Source organism: Ovis canadensis, chromosome 12 (assembly GCF_042477335.2).
Source record: "Ovis canadensis isolate MfBH-ARS-UI-01 breed Bighorn chromosome 12, ARS-UI_OviCan_v2, whole genome shotgun sequence".
NCBI lineage: Eukaryota > Metazoa > Chordata > Mammalia > Artiodactyla > Bovidae > Ovis > Ovis canadensis.
The window spans coordinates 86,967,957-86,984,244 of NC_091256.1; the positions used below are offsets into that span (position 1 = coordinate 86,967,957).

At 41.8% G+C, this 16,288-nt stretch overlaps 1 protein-coding gene across 1 annotated transcript in view; it reads right to left on the minus strand.

Annotated features, from left to right (window-relative positions):
- The window catches only part of ZBTB41 (zinc finger and BTB domain containing 41), a 40,374-nt gene that overhangs the window by 11,565 nt on the left and 12,521 nt on the right, over positions 1 to 16,288 (minus strand). The window contains exons 4-6 of the mRNA XM_069544985.1: positions 16,012 to 16,081; positions 13,050 to 13,197; positions 2,977 to 3,106 (exon numbers count right to left, since the gene is read on the minus strand). Coding sequence (XP_069401086.1) covers positions 2,977 to 3,106; positions 13,050 to 13,197; positions 16,012 to 16,081 — 348 coding nt within the window. The remainder of the gene's footprint in view (positions 1 to 2,976; positions 3,107 to 13,049; positions 13,198 to 16,011; positions 16,082 to 16,288) is intronic.

A 16,288-nucleotide genomic window follows, 5' to 3' on the forward strand; every position in this document is an offset into this window, starting at 1 on the left:
CATTCCAATCCCAAAGAAAGGCAATGCAAAGGAATGCTCAAACTACCACACAATTGCACTCATCTCACACGTTAGTAAAGTAATGTTTAAAGTTCTCCAAGCCAGGCTTCAGCAATACATGAACCGTGAACTTCCAGAAGTTCAAGCTGGTTTTAGAAAAGGCAGAGGAACCAGAGATCAAACTCCCAGCATCCACTGGATCATCAAAAAAGCAAGAGAGTTCCAGAAAAACATCTATTTCTGCTTTATTAACCATGCCAAAGCCTTTGACTGTGTGGATCACAATAAACTGGGAAATTCTTAAAGAGATGGGAATACCAGACCACCTGACCTGCCTCTTGAGAAACCTATATGGAGGTCAGGAAGCAACAGTTAGAACTGGACATGGAACAACAGACTGGTTCCAAATAGGAAAAGGAGTACATTAAGGCTGTATATTGTCACTCTGCTTATTTAACTTCTATGCAGAGTACATCATGAGAAACGCTGGGCTGGAAGAAGCACAAGCTGGAATCAAGATTGCCAGGAGAAATATCAACAACCTCAGATATGCAGATGACACCACCCTTATGGCAGAAAGTGAAGAAGATCTAAAGAGCCTCTTGATGAAAGTGAAAGAGGAGAGTGAAAAACTTGGCTTAAAGTTCAACATTCAGAAAACGAAGATCATGGCATCTGGTCCCATCACTTCATGGCAAATAGATGGGGAAACAGTGTCAGACTTTATTTTGGGGGGCTCCAAAATCATTGCAGATGGTGCTGGCAGCCATGAAATTAAAAGACGCTTACTCCTTGGAAGGAAAGTTATGACCAACCTAGATAGCATATTCAAAAGCAGAGACATTACTTTGACAACAAAGGTCTGTCTAGTCAAGGCTATGGTTTTTCCAGTGGTCATGTATGGATGTGAGAGTTAGACTATAAAGAAAGATGAGTGCCAAACAAATAATTGATGCTTTTGAAGTGTGGTGTTGGAGAAGACTCTTGAGAGTCCGTTGGACTGCAAGGAGATCCAACCAGTCCATCCTAAAGGACATCAGTCCTGGGTGTTCATTGGAAGGACTGATGTTGAAGCTGAAACTCCAATACTTTGGCCACCTGATGCAAACAGCTGACTCATTTGAAAAGACCCTGCTGGGAAAGATTGAGGGCAGGAGGAGAAGGGGACAACAGAGGGTGAGATGGTTGGATGGCATCACCGACTTGATGGACATGGGTATGGGTGGACTCCAGGAGCTAGTGATGGACAGGGAGGCCTGGTGTGCTGTGGTTCATGGAGTCACAAAGAGTCAGACAAGACTAAGCGACTGAACTGAAACATCCAAGACACACAAATGAAAGATACTCAATTGTCACTACTGAATTTTAGTGACAAATCAGTAAAACTGATGTAAATTTTAGTGGATAGAGTTTAAATGTAAGAAATCCAGTTTATCAGCACTATTCCTTTCCAATGTGCTCACAACTTATTAATGTTTTAAGCCAAAGAAAACTTCATAAATACTTGCAATTTCCAGATGGCAATGGTAAACAGGGAAACCATGTAAAGGATATTAATTGTTGCTAGTCCTAAATCCTCCAGCCTTACCGACTATGGATGGATCACTGTGTAACCACTGTGGCATCTCCTACAGTTCTCATATTCGGAGATTTCCCACATTCATAAAATAAAGGCTGAGGAAGGGCAGACAAAGTTATTTTGAGGGGAAAGAAAGGAAAGCACAGTACATCTGACCATGGCGGGCTTCTGTCACTACCACCTGGTTTTATTTCGGCCCCACGTCCAGTGGGCATGAAGGTGAATGTGACCTAAAGGCAGATCTCCACCAGTAGGGGGTCTCCTCCACCAGGCTCACCAACACCGGGAAAACTATTCCCAGACCCTAACAAGTAAAAAGATGGAAAGGCTGTTTTCCTTTTCAGTTTGTTTGATTTTTTATTTTTACAGAAAGACCTTTAAGGGAAACAATAATTTATACTGTATAAGATATACTTTATATTTTACTAATCGGGTAAATACAAGTTTTCATATAAATATAGCATACTGATTTTTCTGCCGTTGTACCCATTTGCTCTTTTAGGAAACTGTCACTTCAGTTGTTTTAAAATACTGAACTTCTACACACTGAAGCGTGCTAATACGCACACACTGTTTAAAGAAGAGTGCTGTGTGCAGGATGAGACAGAGAACACTCCCATCACTGACAACACTTCCATGTGGTCTCCTGGGTCTGCTCGTCCGCTCGTGCCTCGCTCGGAAACAGCTATTTAGGGCAAGCCCCCTTTCTTTGTCTTACTGCCTGTGCAGCGCACGTCGCTAGGCAGCGCACTGTGCTGCGCCGTATCTGGGGCTCACTGCCGTGTGCCCGACTGCATGACTCCACACAGCCATCTGCCACTGCGGGGGGTGGCTGTCCAGCACAGGCCTGGTGGGCGACAGAGGAGAACCCACCGCTCTAACTTCCCTTGCAGAGCAGCCCTTACTCCGCCTGCCTGTCACCCTGGTTCCAGGGCATCTGGGCCCGCCAGTTCCCGCACCTTCTGTGGACTCTGCAAGGAGACGAGGCTCTCCATTTCTCCATTACAGCTCTGGGATCTGTCCTCCTCAGACCTGCTAAGTCAGTTCCCACCGATACTGCTTTTGAGCTTCCAAACCTGGGCTGCTCTTGTGGCTTTCCTATCTTGCTGTCTTTGTAGCTTGTCTTCAAAATGAACGAATGAATGAACAAACAACCTTTAATGAATATTTAGTGGGGTTTCAGAAAGAGACAAAATGATGTCTCTGTTAAATCCACCATCTAAATTTGAAAATCCTGACCTCATATTACCTTCCATAACATTTTATGTAATTTCTTTATACTTAAGTTTCATATTAAAGCATGATTCAAGTATCTTATTTCACTTTAAACATTATAAAACATATTCATTGATTATTTCTACATTACAGTACTGGGATTTTTCTGGATAATTCCTCACCTTTCTCGTACTGATTTTCCACAGATAAAGCAAGTCCATTTTCTCTTTCCACCATGGGTACACTCTATATGGCGTTTCAAATTTCCAGTGTCATTAAACTGGCGACCACATATATCACACGGGAAAGGACCTACAAAGGAAGAATTAGTGTGCATATAATGTTTATGAACAGATACTAAGTTAAATTTAATACCTGCTATAAATTCACACCTCCCACTGCTACTGCCCATATCATAACACAACCACTTATCTGTTTACAGTTATCTTTTTCCTTCTAGACTGTTTAGCCCCAGCAGACAGGGCACATCTCTACATCTCCAGAGCTGAGTACGGCACCAGGCATCTGGTAGAATAAATGCTGAATAAACCAATGGGTTCATAAACTGAAATGGCCAACTCCTAGCTTGAAATCAGACTGAATCAAAGTAAAAAATGCTACCTACCAAAGTTCAGGGTTGGCGGGGGGGGGGGAAGAGGTAATAAGAAACTTTCAAAGGATAAACAGAGGACTTAAGAGAGCTCATGGTTTGGAAATATACTGTTGCTCCTTATAACCAAGAAAATGCAATGATATTGTCTAGACTGAAAATACTGTGGCACATTTCTGCTTAGTCTTACAAAAATTAAACACAAATTTCTTATAGTAATATTGACCTTTAACTGGATTCAAAATGTCACCATGATTTTACCAAATAAATGACTGGAGAGAAGACAGAATTCTACTGAAGGGCAAATCAAAAGGTAGACAAAGGATGTGTGAAAAAGAAGTACGGCGTGCTTGCTATGCCTTGCCCACTGAATACCACCCTGAAGAATCTGCAGTTTCAACCAACTCCAGACAGAAAATATTAGAAAACAATTCCATCAAGTTCCAAAGAGCAAAACTTGAATTTTCCAGGCCCTGGCAACCATTTACATAGCATCTACGTTGTATTTTGTTGTTGTTTACATGCTGTGTCATGTCTGCCTCTTTTATGACCCCAAGAACTGTAGCCTGCCAGACTCCTCTAACCATGCAGTTTCCCCAGGCAAGAATACCAGTGTGGGTCACCATTTCCTTCTCCAAGGTATCTTCCTGACCCAGGGATCAAACCTGGGTATCCTGCTTGGCAGGCAGATTCTTTACCAATGAGCTACCAGGGAAACCCACATTGTATTTACAACTATTTGAATAGCATTTACATTGTATTAGGTATTGTTTAAGTAATCAAAAGATGATTTAAAGTATGCAGGGGGATTTGCATATTATATGCAAACATTACCCCATTTTATAGGAGGGACTTGGGCATCGTCAGATTTGGGTGTCTGGGGAGGTCTTGGAACCAACCCCCAAGGATACTGAGGGGCAACTGTATTCCTCACTGTGCACACAGAGCCTTGAAAATATCTGAAGACAGCTATTCTGTCTCCCTTTCCCAAACAGCATATTTCAATGTCCTTCAAAAGTTTTTCAGATGACATGGTTTTAAGGCCCTGCTGCTGCTGCTAATTTGCTTCAGTCGTGTCCGACTCTGTGCAACCCCATGGACTGCAGCCCACCAGGCTCTTCCGTCCATTGGATTTTCCAGGCAAGAGAACAGGGGTGGGGTGCCATTGCCTTCCTACGGCCCTATGTTGCCGTAATTTCCTACCTCTGGAATATATGTCAATATCCATCCTGAATGTGGTATCCATAAATGAATGAAATATTCCAGATCAATTTAAAATCAGTGAGATGATGACCTTCCTAATTCTGAACAATACGTTTTCATTAATGTAGTTTAAAACTACAGTTGCTTTTGTCAGTCATATGACATTACTGGTTCAGACAGTATCTAAAAAGCCTCTGCTATTAATAAGCCCATCTGAAAACTGAGGCCTTTGGATTCTGTACCACTTTACAGCTCTGCAACTCCCAATGACTGGAAGTCAGATCATTCCCATATGTACAACTTTGTATTTCTTCATAATTAATTTTAAGTTAATTTGTTTTAACTTTTTTGACAGCGGATTTTTTTTTACATTTTTATTTTCTGCTACCACTCCCCCTGTGAGCTTTATTTCATGTTGCATATTGATAAAACATGAAGTATATCATCTTTTATCCAAGCTGTCAATAAAAACAGTGACTAGGACAGGGAACAGGCTACTTGGATGATGGTAATTCATTACTGGGATTAAAGTGTCATAAATGCACCTATCTGGAACACAAGTCTCCACCATGGCCACAAGCAGGAGGCAGAGAACTCAGCAAGTACAGCAGTGCATTCCAAGAAATGAGGTTTTTCTAAAACAAACAGACAAAAATGCCTACCCTAGGCACTCACAAACCTATCCAACAATCAACTGTAAATAAATGCAGTTCTGACCACTGTTAGGACCAAACTGAAGCCAAGACAGGCTCTAAGGGGCAGGCCCACAGGCAGGGTAGCTAGACCAATAAAAAAAAATCCCCATAGCCCCCCGCCCGCGCCAGACCCGAGCCAATCCAGATAGGGATGCGAGGTTTAAAAGTCCCACGCGCGCGTAAGGTTTAACCAATCAGCTATGCTGTTACAGAAACAGAACCGTCTGTATAAAAGTATAGGTGATTCAGAACTCGGGGGGCCCTTGTTCCACTCCACTGCGTTGGATGAAACTTGGGCCCTGGCTCGAGCTAGCAATAAATTCCCTTTTTGCGTTTGCTGTGGATGTCTTATTCTCTCAGTTTTGGGGACTCGGACTCCGGGCATAACATTTGGGGGCTCGTCGGGGATCTGTTTAACTGGGAAGAATAACACTCTCCCGGTAGAAGGGATTTCCTCACTTGAAGGAAAGCTATCTGAACACCGGTGTTAAGTTTGGTTAGCCAGTGTAAGACCGAGGCCCAGCTTACGCGCTGGAAGGCAGCTGGCTCTGGTGAGAAGAGAGCTCTTGTCAGGCTTAATCAGGGGCGAATTAGTCATCTTAGCCGGTGTTAAGTCCGAGGCCCGGCATCATGCTGGGAAGGCGGCTGGCTCTGTGAACGCCTTGTTGGTAAGATAACCTAGAGGGATAGGAGGGTTCAGGGGGCCCAGGAAGACCTAGTACTGTGTTCTCCGCCGAGGTTTGTCTCCTCTGTTCGTCGCATCTTTCTGTGCACCGGCATTGTCACTGCTCTCTGTGTGTTCGTCTTGTCTCCTGTGTTCTATCCTGTAATCATGGGGCAAGAGACTTCTACTCCGTTGTCCCTTAGGACTGACCATTTTTCTGATTTTAAGTCTAGAGCACAGAATCTATCAGCGCTGGTGAAGAAGAACAAATTAATAACTTTTTGCAGCGCAGAATGGCCAACTTTCCATGTAGGCTGGCCCTCAGAAGGCACCTTTGACTTGGGAACTGTACACCAAGTCCGAGATATCATCTTCTGACTGCGGATCGGACACCCTGACCAAGCCTCCCCACCCCCTCCTTGGGTAAAACCTTTTTTTTGCCTCAACAGGGATTTTCTACAGGTGTTGGCGACACATGTAAGAAAGAACCCAAAGAATCTCAAGGAGCCTGAACCAATGGCGCCGCTATATACCCCATCTTGCAGGGGGAATTGTTAGGGGAAGCACACTGATTGAAACCGCCCCACCCTGGCCAGGCACCATAGTAACCATCTGCATGAGTTGTTTTATGGCAGGAGATCCTGATAAAGAATACGGAACTAATAAGCCTCCACCAACCGGAAGAGTTCGGCAAAGGTTTAAAGGAGACACCGCCTGTACATTGTGAGCCATGCGGCAGAGCAGTTCTCCTGGGTTTCCTTACCCTGCTGCTCTCCACCCGGGTGCTCTTTTCCAATAAAATCTCTTGCTTTGTCAGTACATATGTCTCCTCGGACAATTCATTTCCGAGTGTTAGGCAAGAGCCCAGTTTCGGGCCCTGGAAGGGGTCCCTCTTCCTGCAACAAATGGTGACTCTGGTGCGATTCTTCTTCGCCGAGACTGACATCCTGACCACTCGGGGTACTCAGGGGCCAGCTTGCCTGCCAATGGACCAGACCCAGCAGCCGCAACTGGGACCCTTTTGTCCCTGGTCTCCTGACGTGGACAACTGGCCAGAGTGCCCCGACCGATAAGAAAAAAAAAAAAAAACAACTTTATTGATCTCTCTCCCCTTCCCTCTCTGTCTCCTCTCCTGAACCCTTCCTATCCTTTCCTGTTTTTCTAGTCCCCTGGTCCTAGACACAGAAATCTGGTCGAAGGGCCCTCAGCCTGAGCTGAGGATTGGAGACTGATCACCTCCTCTTGGCAGAGAACTCAAATTCTGGTTCTGATTTCTGGTAGGGCCGAGTTCCAGTCCTCCCTTCTCTGGAAGCCCAGGGAAAAGTCCTGTAAGGCCTGGGTATCTGTAGGCGGCAAGAGACGTCTGTAAGGCCACCCCTTTTGCCCCCTCTCCCGCCTCCTCCCCCTTCTTCTTTCAACCTGGCTTCCTTTCCTCCCTTAAAATCTTTGATGTTAGGGAAAGGCTTGGTGGGCTACAGTCCACAGGTCGCAAACAGTCTGATACGACTGAGCGACTTCACCTTCACTTTGAGGAGGACTGCCGGGTTTATATGTGTGTGTTTTAACTCTGTGATCTGTGTAGTGATTTTTGATTGCCATTTTGCTTTCTCTGGCCACCATGTGGTCTAGACCTGCCGCCATTTGTTAGAACTTGATTTTCTTTCCCTGTGCTTTGAGACCAGGGCTCTTAAGAACACTTATCTAGACTATTTCTAACTCCTGACACTGAAAAGGAAAAAAAAAATAGACTTGAAGCTAGATCTCACACTGTGTCTGTCTAAATATGTCTTGGTATGTCTCTGTCTCTGGGTAATATTTTTGAAGTTAATTTATATATGAGATCTATTTATTTGGCTTAAAAAAAGATAAGCGCTTACAAATCAAGTAATTCTAAATTAATAAATCCAGGTTTATGTGAACTGGGAAATATTCAGTGTTAAATACCTGATATTAATGTTTGTTTGTTGACCTATTTAATATAGACATGTCTTAGAGTACTTAACGTTAAAAAATATTTTCATCGTACTTAGGTTTAATATGTTAAATATTATATCTGTTACAAGTTTGTCAATAAAAAAAATTACCTCAAGTAAAAAAACTTCAAAAAAAATGTAAATGAAATATGAGCTTTTAGATAGACTTTATTAAGAATAATTATGCTTTAGGAACGTCTGTCTGAAATAGTCTGTCCAAATTGGGGTAACTTGAATTGGGATTGTGCTAAACTAAGTGATGGAAGTTCACTGACTAGCTAGCTCATTTCCAAATAGAGTAAAATTTTGAAACATTTATTACTGAACATTAGTTTCCTCTTACAAAGAAGCTAAAGAAATTTGGGACTGTTAATGACTAAAAATAAGCTGGCGCAAAAACTTGAATTTGGCTTTTCTCTCTGTTAAAAGGACACACTTTCTTCAGATGTTGAACTGCATTTGACAATAGATTTAAGTTCATTTGCTTCTTAAATGGTCTGTTCTGTATTCGCCTCTGAAATCCCATATTGTTACTTTGGCTGAGTGAATAGCTATTGTTTCACAGTGACCTATAGTCCCATCTGACTGAGCGCTCAAAACCTTTCTGATATTTGTTGACAAAACTTCCTAAATTATTCTATGAAGCACTTTCGGCTTCTGGCTAACTTTGGGGTGCTTTGGAGGGCCCCTGAAGCATCCCAAAGAGAGATATTAAACTGTGTTTATTCGGTTGGTTAAATTACATAAAAAAAGATTATCAAATGAGTAATACATCTGCTCATATTATAATGTAGGGTAAAATTACTAATACAGATATCCTAAAAATTATATGGAGTTTTTAACATTCTGATATGTCCTGGTATTTTAATGAAAAACCTGATGACTTCACAAAAGTTAGCAAGAGGACTGAATGAACCAGTGAATATGCTTATAACTTTTATGGTCTCTATCTAAAAAATTATGGGGTTGAATCTTATGTTTTTAGGGAGTAGGGAAAATCTTCCTCTCAAACTAATTATGACAATACGTTGGTAAAATTAAACGTTATAAACAAAACAATTATATTTTCTATCTGACTCCTCCAAAAATTGGAAGTTCTTAGGTTTCCAGTAAGTCTATCAAGTGAGTCAGGAAGGTTATCTCACGGATACAAAAATCTCAAGAAAATTTTAAAACCTTAAAAAGGAAAAAATTCACCTAGATTTGTTAGGAAAATCTGTGATAAGCCTTTGGTGTGAGATTCCCAGCCCTGTTTTATTTTAAAAGTTCAGTCTGAGACTCTATAAATGTTTCAGCAAAATAAAAAAAGCCTATAATCAATTATGGTTATAAAAATCATTAGACCAAAATCAGTAAAAACAGACCTATTTTGCAAACAAACTAGTCTTAATTTGGTTATATTTAATAAAAATAAGGGTAACTTTAAGGAAAAAAAAAGATATTTCAAAATGTTAAATACCAGTTTGTTAATGGAGGTCTGCATCTAGTAGGACTCATCTCTTAGATAGTTCTTTGTTGTTATGAGATGTTAATATAAAATTTAATTGAATTCTTGAAAAACACCCTAAGTTTGTTTCTGAAGCTTATCTCAATAATCTATCTTTGGATGAAGATCAGATGCCTCATGACCTGCAACCAAGACTGGAAAAAGACATAATCTAAGGGACTGTCTCCAACATGGATGGAAGGACTTTTTTTCAATCAGGAGAAACTACACTACACCAGGATGAGAAGACGACGACATCAGAGGGAGACAGCTTCCCCGAGACGCGGGACCTGATTCGTATGATCATTTATGTTTTCTTGGCTTCTTAGACCTTTACATATAAGTCAAATGCTTTTCTGTCACAGGCCTGATCCTATGCTAGTTTTAAAAATCAATCCAATTCTTGGGTTTGTGGCCAATAACCTGTGTCTAGTTCTGGGTTATCTTGGTAAATTTCTCTATTACCAGACTTTAACTGGTTGGCCCTGAGAAAATTTACTTAAAAAATTAAATCATACTAAAGATAATCAGTCTAGTGACACACAAAAAACTGGGCTATGTTCCTTATAGATGGTGCCAATATATAATTTCCCTGGAAGATAAAGATTCTACAGGGCAGTCTAAGTCAGATAACCTGAAGATATACTGGGCTACATCTAATGGAAGTTCTTAACATAAGTCTTACTTGTGACTTTACTAATACTGCTGGCTATGTTATTTGTATTTCACCTGTTTTACAAAATTGCTGTTTCTTACACTGTATGTGTGTGAGGCCTCTAATAGAATAATATATAGTCCCATATGAGATCGATGATGCTAACAGTGTAACTCTAGATATGGCAAGAAGCAACAAGAGGGAATATTTTCCTGGACCAAAAAGCTAGTAAGACAGGTGGTCCAGAGAATTTTAGATACTGTTTCATGGCCTAGTCCAGTAACAGCACACTGAGTGGCCTGTTTACCTGAAAATGGATACTCTCGGCACCCTGGGATAAAATGGTCATGATGTGCCCCCCTCATAATCATGGTCAAGTTTATGAGCAAAAAGGGGCTCTGCCAGCTGAAGACTGACACTCGCCATCTGCATCTACAAAGATTAAATCATGGCCGCTGCAACTGCCGACTTTCAACGCCCCTGAAAGGAGTTCAGGGTGAAAATCAGGAATGAGGCACTCTGTGCTCTGGGAAAAACTGGCAAAACAGGCCATCAGATAGTTAGATCTTTTCAGGAAAAGATTTTATGAGTCCCAATTCTTGCATCTTCTCATATCTAAAAAAATACTGTCATTAACAGTAAAATCTGCTTTGGCTATCAAAAAATAGTTTACAATTAAAAGTCAAACTAGAGTAGCTATGGTTCAGATATCCTGGGAAATAACTAGGTGATGCTATGGGTGTACTTTCAGATTAGACCTTGTATTGCTAAACACTTGAGTTTTCTGAGTCGTGTCAGGCTTGGATGCCACCATTTTCAAAACAATGTCTGCTGGAAGCTACTAACCTTACTTTTTATAAAACTAGGCAACTGGCTACATGGCTACAAGTCTCCCTGAAGTGCCAGGTCCAGACTGGGTTTCAGACCTATTCTTCTAAAAAGAAATGAGATTAAGATTTTAATCATACAAGACTCAGATCTAAAACTTGGAACTCAGAAATACTTCCGATTCAGTGTCTATACTCCAAGCTGGGGCAGTTCTATGCCCCATTTTGACAGAAAGTTATCATAGTCATTGTTGCCTAGTTCCCTAAAATTAAAACTGAGCGGGACTCTGTGGGGCTCTGGAGTGCAGATCTGTTCTGTGTTCTCCATTTCTTATCTGTAGGATATAGACTTTGTTCAGCCTCCTTGGCCTTCCCTGAATTCCAAAGCAAGGATTCAAACAATCGCTAATCAGGGAAGGGAGGGGATACAGAAACAGAAACAGTCAAAGGCTGGTACAGCCTCCAGACAGAGTCCTGGTTCCTACTCAGAGAAACATGCATAGCAATGTCTTTGAGCCCCCACCCAGGTAAAAGATGGTAACTTCAGACTGAACACAAGATTCTTGGAGCACTGCTCTGTTGCCTCACCACCAACCCATCAGAAGGGGTCACAAACTCTGTAACCCTCACCCCAAATGCTGCCTTCTGTTTCCAGGGACCAGAGATGACCATCCTGTTAGGTCTCTTGTTTGGCCCTTGTCTATTTCATCTCTGAGAGGGACCAACTAAATTGCTGCAACTACAAGGGTAAAAGCTTGTTTCAGATGTGAAAAACCCCAACTCAGATCAGGTAGAGAGAGACTTCTGCTCTGCTAGGCAGGCCTACGCCCATGCACAGCAGGAAGAAATTACAAGAAAGAGACCTCCGCCCCAATTCCCAAAAAGTATCTTGGTGATGGACAGGGAGGCCTGGCGTGCTGCAATTCATGGGGTCGCAAAGAGTCGGACATGACTGAGCAATTGAACCAAACTGAATTCGTTAAAAATCCACTTTTATTTTTGATCAACTATATAACTTCCCTGAATCTAAACCCCCTCATTTGTAAATGGCTTAATTAAGATACACTTCAAAGGGTTATTGTGAATGTTAAATTAGATGATGCATATAAAGTACTCAATACAATGTTTGTGACAGGGTAAATGCTAAGTACGTTATATATTGTGTAAGCAAAAACTATATTTTCCCTTTCCTAAAAAAAAAAAAAAAAGTATCTTGAGTATGAAGTCTCTCAGGGGGCCTATGTGCTGTGTTAAGGGAAAAACATTGTTTTTATGTAAATCACTCAGGGGTAATCAGGGAGTCCCTGGCCAAGATAAGAAAAGGGCTAAATCAAAGAAAAAGAAAAAAAAAAGTCTCAAAATTAATTTGAGTCCTGGTTCCAACAGTCCCTGTGGTTAACAATGCTAATTTCTACCTTGGTGGGCCCTCTAATAGTGCTACTATTAATACTTACTTTTGGTCCATGCATAATAACTAAGCTTGTTGCCTTTATAAAAGACCGCATCAATACCCTCCAACTGATGGTACTGAGGCAACAATATCAGGCCCTGCCCCAACATAAAGAGGAAGATTCCTCTATGAAGCTGAAGACAGGGGGGAATGTTAGGACCAAACTGAAGCCAGGACAGGCTCTAAGGGGCAAGCCCGCAGGCAGGGTAGCTAGACCAATCAAAAAAAATCCCCATAGCCCCCCGCCAGCGCCAGACCCGAGCCAATCCAGATAGGGATGCGAGGTTTAAAAGTCCAAGCGTGCGTACGGTTTAACCAATCAGCTATGCTGTTACAGAAACAGAACCGTCTGTATAAAAGTATAGGTGATTCAGAACTCGGGGGCCCTTGTTCCACTCCACTACATTGGATGAAACTTGGGCCCTGGCTCGAGCTAGCAATAAATTCCCTTTTTGCGTTTGCATTGCTGTGGATGTCTTATTCTCTCAGTTTTGGGGACTCGGACTCTGGGCATAACACCACGAACACACGTGCCACCACAAAACAAAACAAACTCAGTGTTTACTCATCTCCAAGAACCCTGCCCCACTCACACGAGCTCCTCTCCTAAGTGGTCCCACAGCAGCAGTCTCCCCAGCACAACGTGCTCACCAACAGTGGCTGTGATGGTCCTAGAAAAGTAATTTGCTTACCCAGATGGAACTTTTCTTGATGTTTCAACCGTGCAAATCGTGATTTGAAATGTTCTTCACAATAGGTGCACTTAAAAGGTTTGTCTTGAGAATGGAGAATCATATGTTCCTCCAAGTGTGGTCTTCGAGTAAAAGATTTCTTACAAATCTAAAGGAAAATGCACATAAAATGTGAGGGAACATGAATCTAAAATAAAAATATAAAGCTCTGATGAGGAACAAACATATAAATTCAAGTAGTCAGGAATTTCTCCCCAAAGAAAACACTTACCAAAAGTATAATCAACTGATTGTACAGAAAAAAAGAAAGCCTTGAGAAATGAGCGTGCTGTGCTTAGTCGCTCAGTCCTGTCACGACTCCTTGCAACCCCGTGGACTGCAGCCCGCCAGGCTCCTCTGTCCATGAGGATTCTCCAGGCAGCAATACTGGAGTGGGCTGCCATGCCCTCCTCCAGGGGGTCTTCCCGACCCAGGGTCTGAATGAACCCAGGGCTCCACACTGCAGGCAGATTCTTCACCGACGGAGCCACCAGGGAAGCCCCGGAGGAATTACAGCAAGAAGTTGTTTTAAACTAGTGCTAAAGGTCGGCGAATTCCAACATCTTACATTTCCAACAGGCTGATTCCTCAGATTATACAGTCATCTTAATCCTGGTCAACATTTCTAAATCCATTAAATGTATGTTTGAAAACTAATTATATGTCATACCAGCCATATATTTGATTAGGAATTGGAATAAAAAAACCTCAGAAAAATTACTTGAAAGTTTATCTCTTAAAAGTGGTCAGAAAGAATAGACACAACTTTTTAAAAAATCTGGTAGACATCAAATTTAGAAAGTGGGGGCGGGGGTGGAGACAGGCTGCTGTAGTAACAAGACATGCACTATACGCCAGATGTAACAACACGGCATGCACTCTACACCAGGCGCAAAGCTAAGTGAGTCGTGGATTATTCTACTTAATGCTCACAACAAACCTAGGAGGTAGATACAGTTATTATCATTTTACACGTGAGAATGATAAAACTTAATAAGGTAAGGAAACCACTAAGATCCAAATAACCTCAATTCCTACAAGTTGAGATCAGAGAAACGGTGAGAATGCGGTCATACACATAAACTGAGGCCTTGGAGTAAAGAAGACAAAATGACAGCTGGTGACTCATTTAAACAGTATTTACCTAAATAATGAAAAACTACTTTAGGGGGTGAAAAGTAAAAGTGAAAGAGGAGAGTGAAAAACTTGGCTTAAAGCTCAACATTCAGAAAACAAAGATCATGGCATCTGGTCCCATCACTTCATGGGAAATAGATGGGGAAACAGTGGAAACAGTGTCAGACTTTATTTTTTTGGGCTCCAAAATCACTGTAGATGGTGACTGCAACCATGAAATTAAAAAACGCTTACTCCTTGGAAGAAAAGTTATAACCAATCTAGATAGCATATTGAAAAGCAGAGACATGACTTTGCCAACAAAGGTCCATCTAGTCAAGGCTATGGTTTTTCCAGTGGTCATGTATGGATGTGAGAGTTGGACTGTGAAGAAAGCTGAGCACCGAGGAATTGATGCTTTTGAACTATGGTGTTGGAGAAGACTCTTGAGAGTCCCTTGGACTGCAAGGAGATCCAACCAGTACATTCTGAAGATTAGCCCTGGGATTTCTTTGGAGGGAATGATGCTGAAGCTGAAACTCCAGCACTTTGGCCACCTCACGCAGAGTTGACTCATTGGAAAAGACTTTGATGCTGGGAGGGACTGGGGGCAGGAGGAGAAGGGGACGACACAGGATGAGATGGCTGGATAGCATCACTGACTTGATGGGCGTGAGTCTGAGTGAACTCCGGGAGTTGGTGATGGGCAAGGAGGCCTGGCGTGCTGCGATTCATGGGGTCACAAGGAGTCACACACAACTGAGCGACTGAACTGAACTGACTGACTTTAGGCGGTATAGAAGAATAAAAGGAGAAGGACATGGCAACCCACTCCAGTGTTCTTGCCTGGAGAATCCCAGGGACAGAGGAGCCTGGTAGGCTGCCGTCTATGGGGTCGCACAGAGTCGGACACGACTGAAGCGACTTAGCAGCAGTAGCAGCAGCTGCAGCAGAATAAAAAATACCTACAAATTCATTGCTTCTCCTATCATTGTAAAATAGAGACTGATTCCACTCCCCTTAAATCTTCCCTGGCTAGAGTGGCTTGTATGACCAACAGAACATGCTAGAAGTGGTGCTCTGAGACTTCCAAGGTGAGGCTGTAAAAAGCATGATACTGCTCACCTTGGCTTCCTGGAACACTCTTTCCCTCCTGGAGCCCAGGTGCCATGCTAGAAGGAAGCTCAAGCAGCTCCAGGAAGCGGCCCTGGCCAGCAGCCTGGCAGAGCTCCCAGCTGCAGACCAACACCAACCTCCAGCCAGGCGAGTGAGGCACTTTGGGAGCAGCTCCAAACCAGACCAGATGGGACCAGACGGACTACCCACCAGCTGAAAACAACTGAGTGACTTCAGCTGGCACCACGTGGGACAGAAGCATTACCTAGCGAACTCCTGCCCCATTACTATTACTGACCCACAAAATGATGAGATGAAAGTGAAACAGTAATTTAAGGCCACTAAGTTTTCAGGTGGTTTGACATATAGCCACTGATAATCAGAAGTGGAGGGAAAATTCTAACATTTTACACTGTATGCAACAGTAATGTCATAATTTATATAGACAACTATAGAAACATGTTATAGTGGTTACAAAAAAAATAAAATCTAGGATTTCTATTTTTCAGGTCCATCATCCAAAAAGTAACTCATACCAGGCTTAATTTGTAAAAATATTAGAATAACACTGTATAAAAGATTCTAAAAGTGATATAAGCTAAGTTTATATTACTTTAAAATTTAATTACTTTCACAAAAGTTCACACTACATTTAATTTAGGGTTTTCTACTACAATTTAAAATCTCTTACATCACACTTCCAACTTTCACTCTTAGTCTTCTTAATGGAAATAAATTCCTGTGCATTTTCAGGATGAAATCTATAAGAAAAAAAATTAAAAGACTGTTAGGAAAAGATGATATTAGTTAAGTCAGTACTCTATTTGACATGTTAACAGTTAATTATAAGAATCTAGCAGTGATTCCTTTATTAGAGACAGGCACATCTGAGTATTTTAAGAATCGCTATCATTTTAATATATGAATGTGTGTGCCTAAATTTATGCAGAGTCAAAGTAAAATGTAAT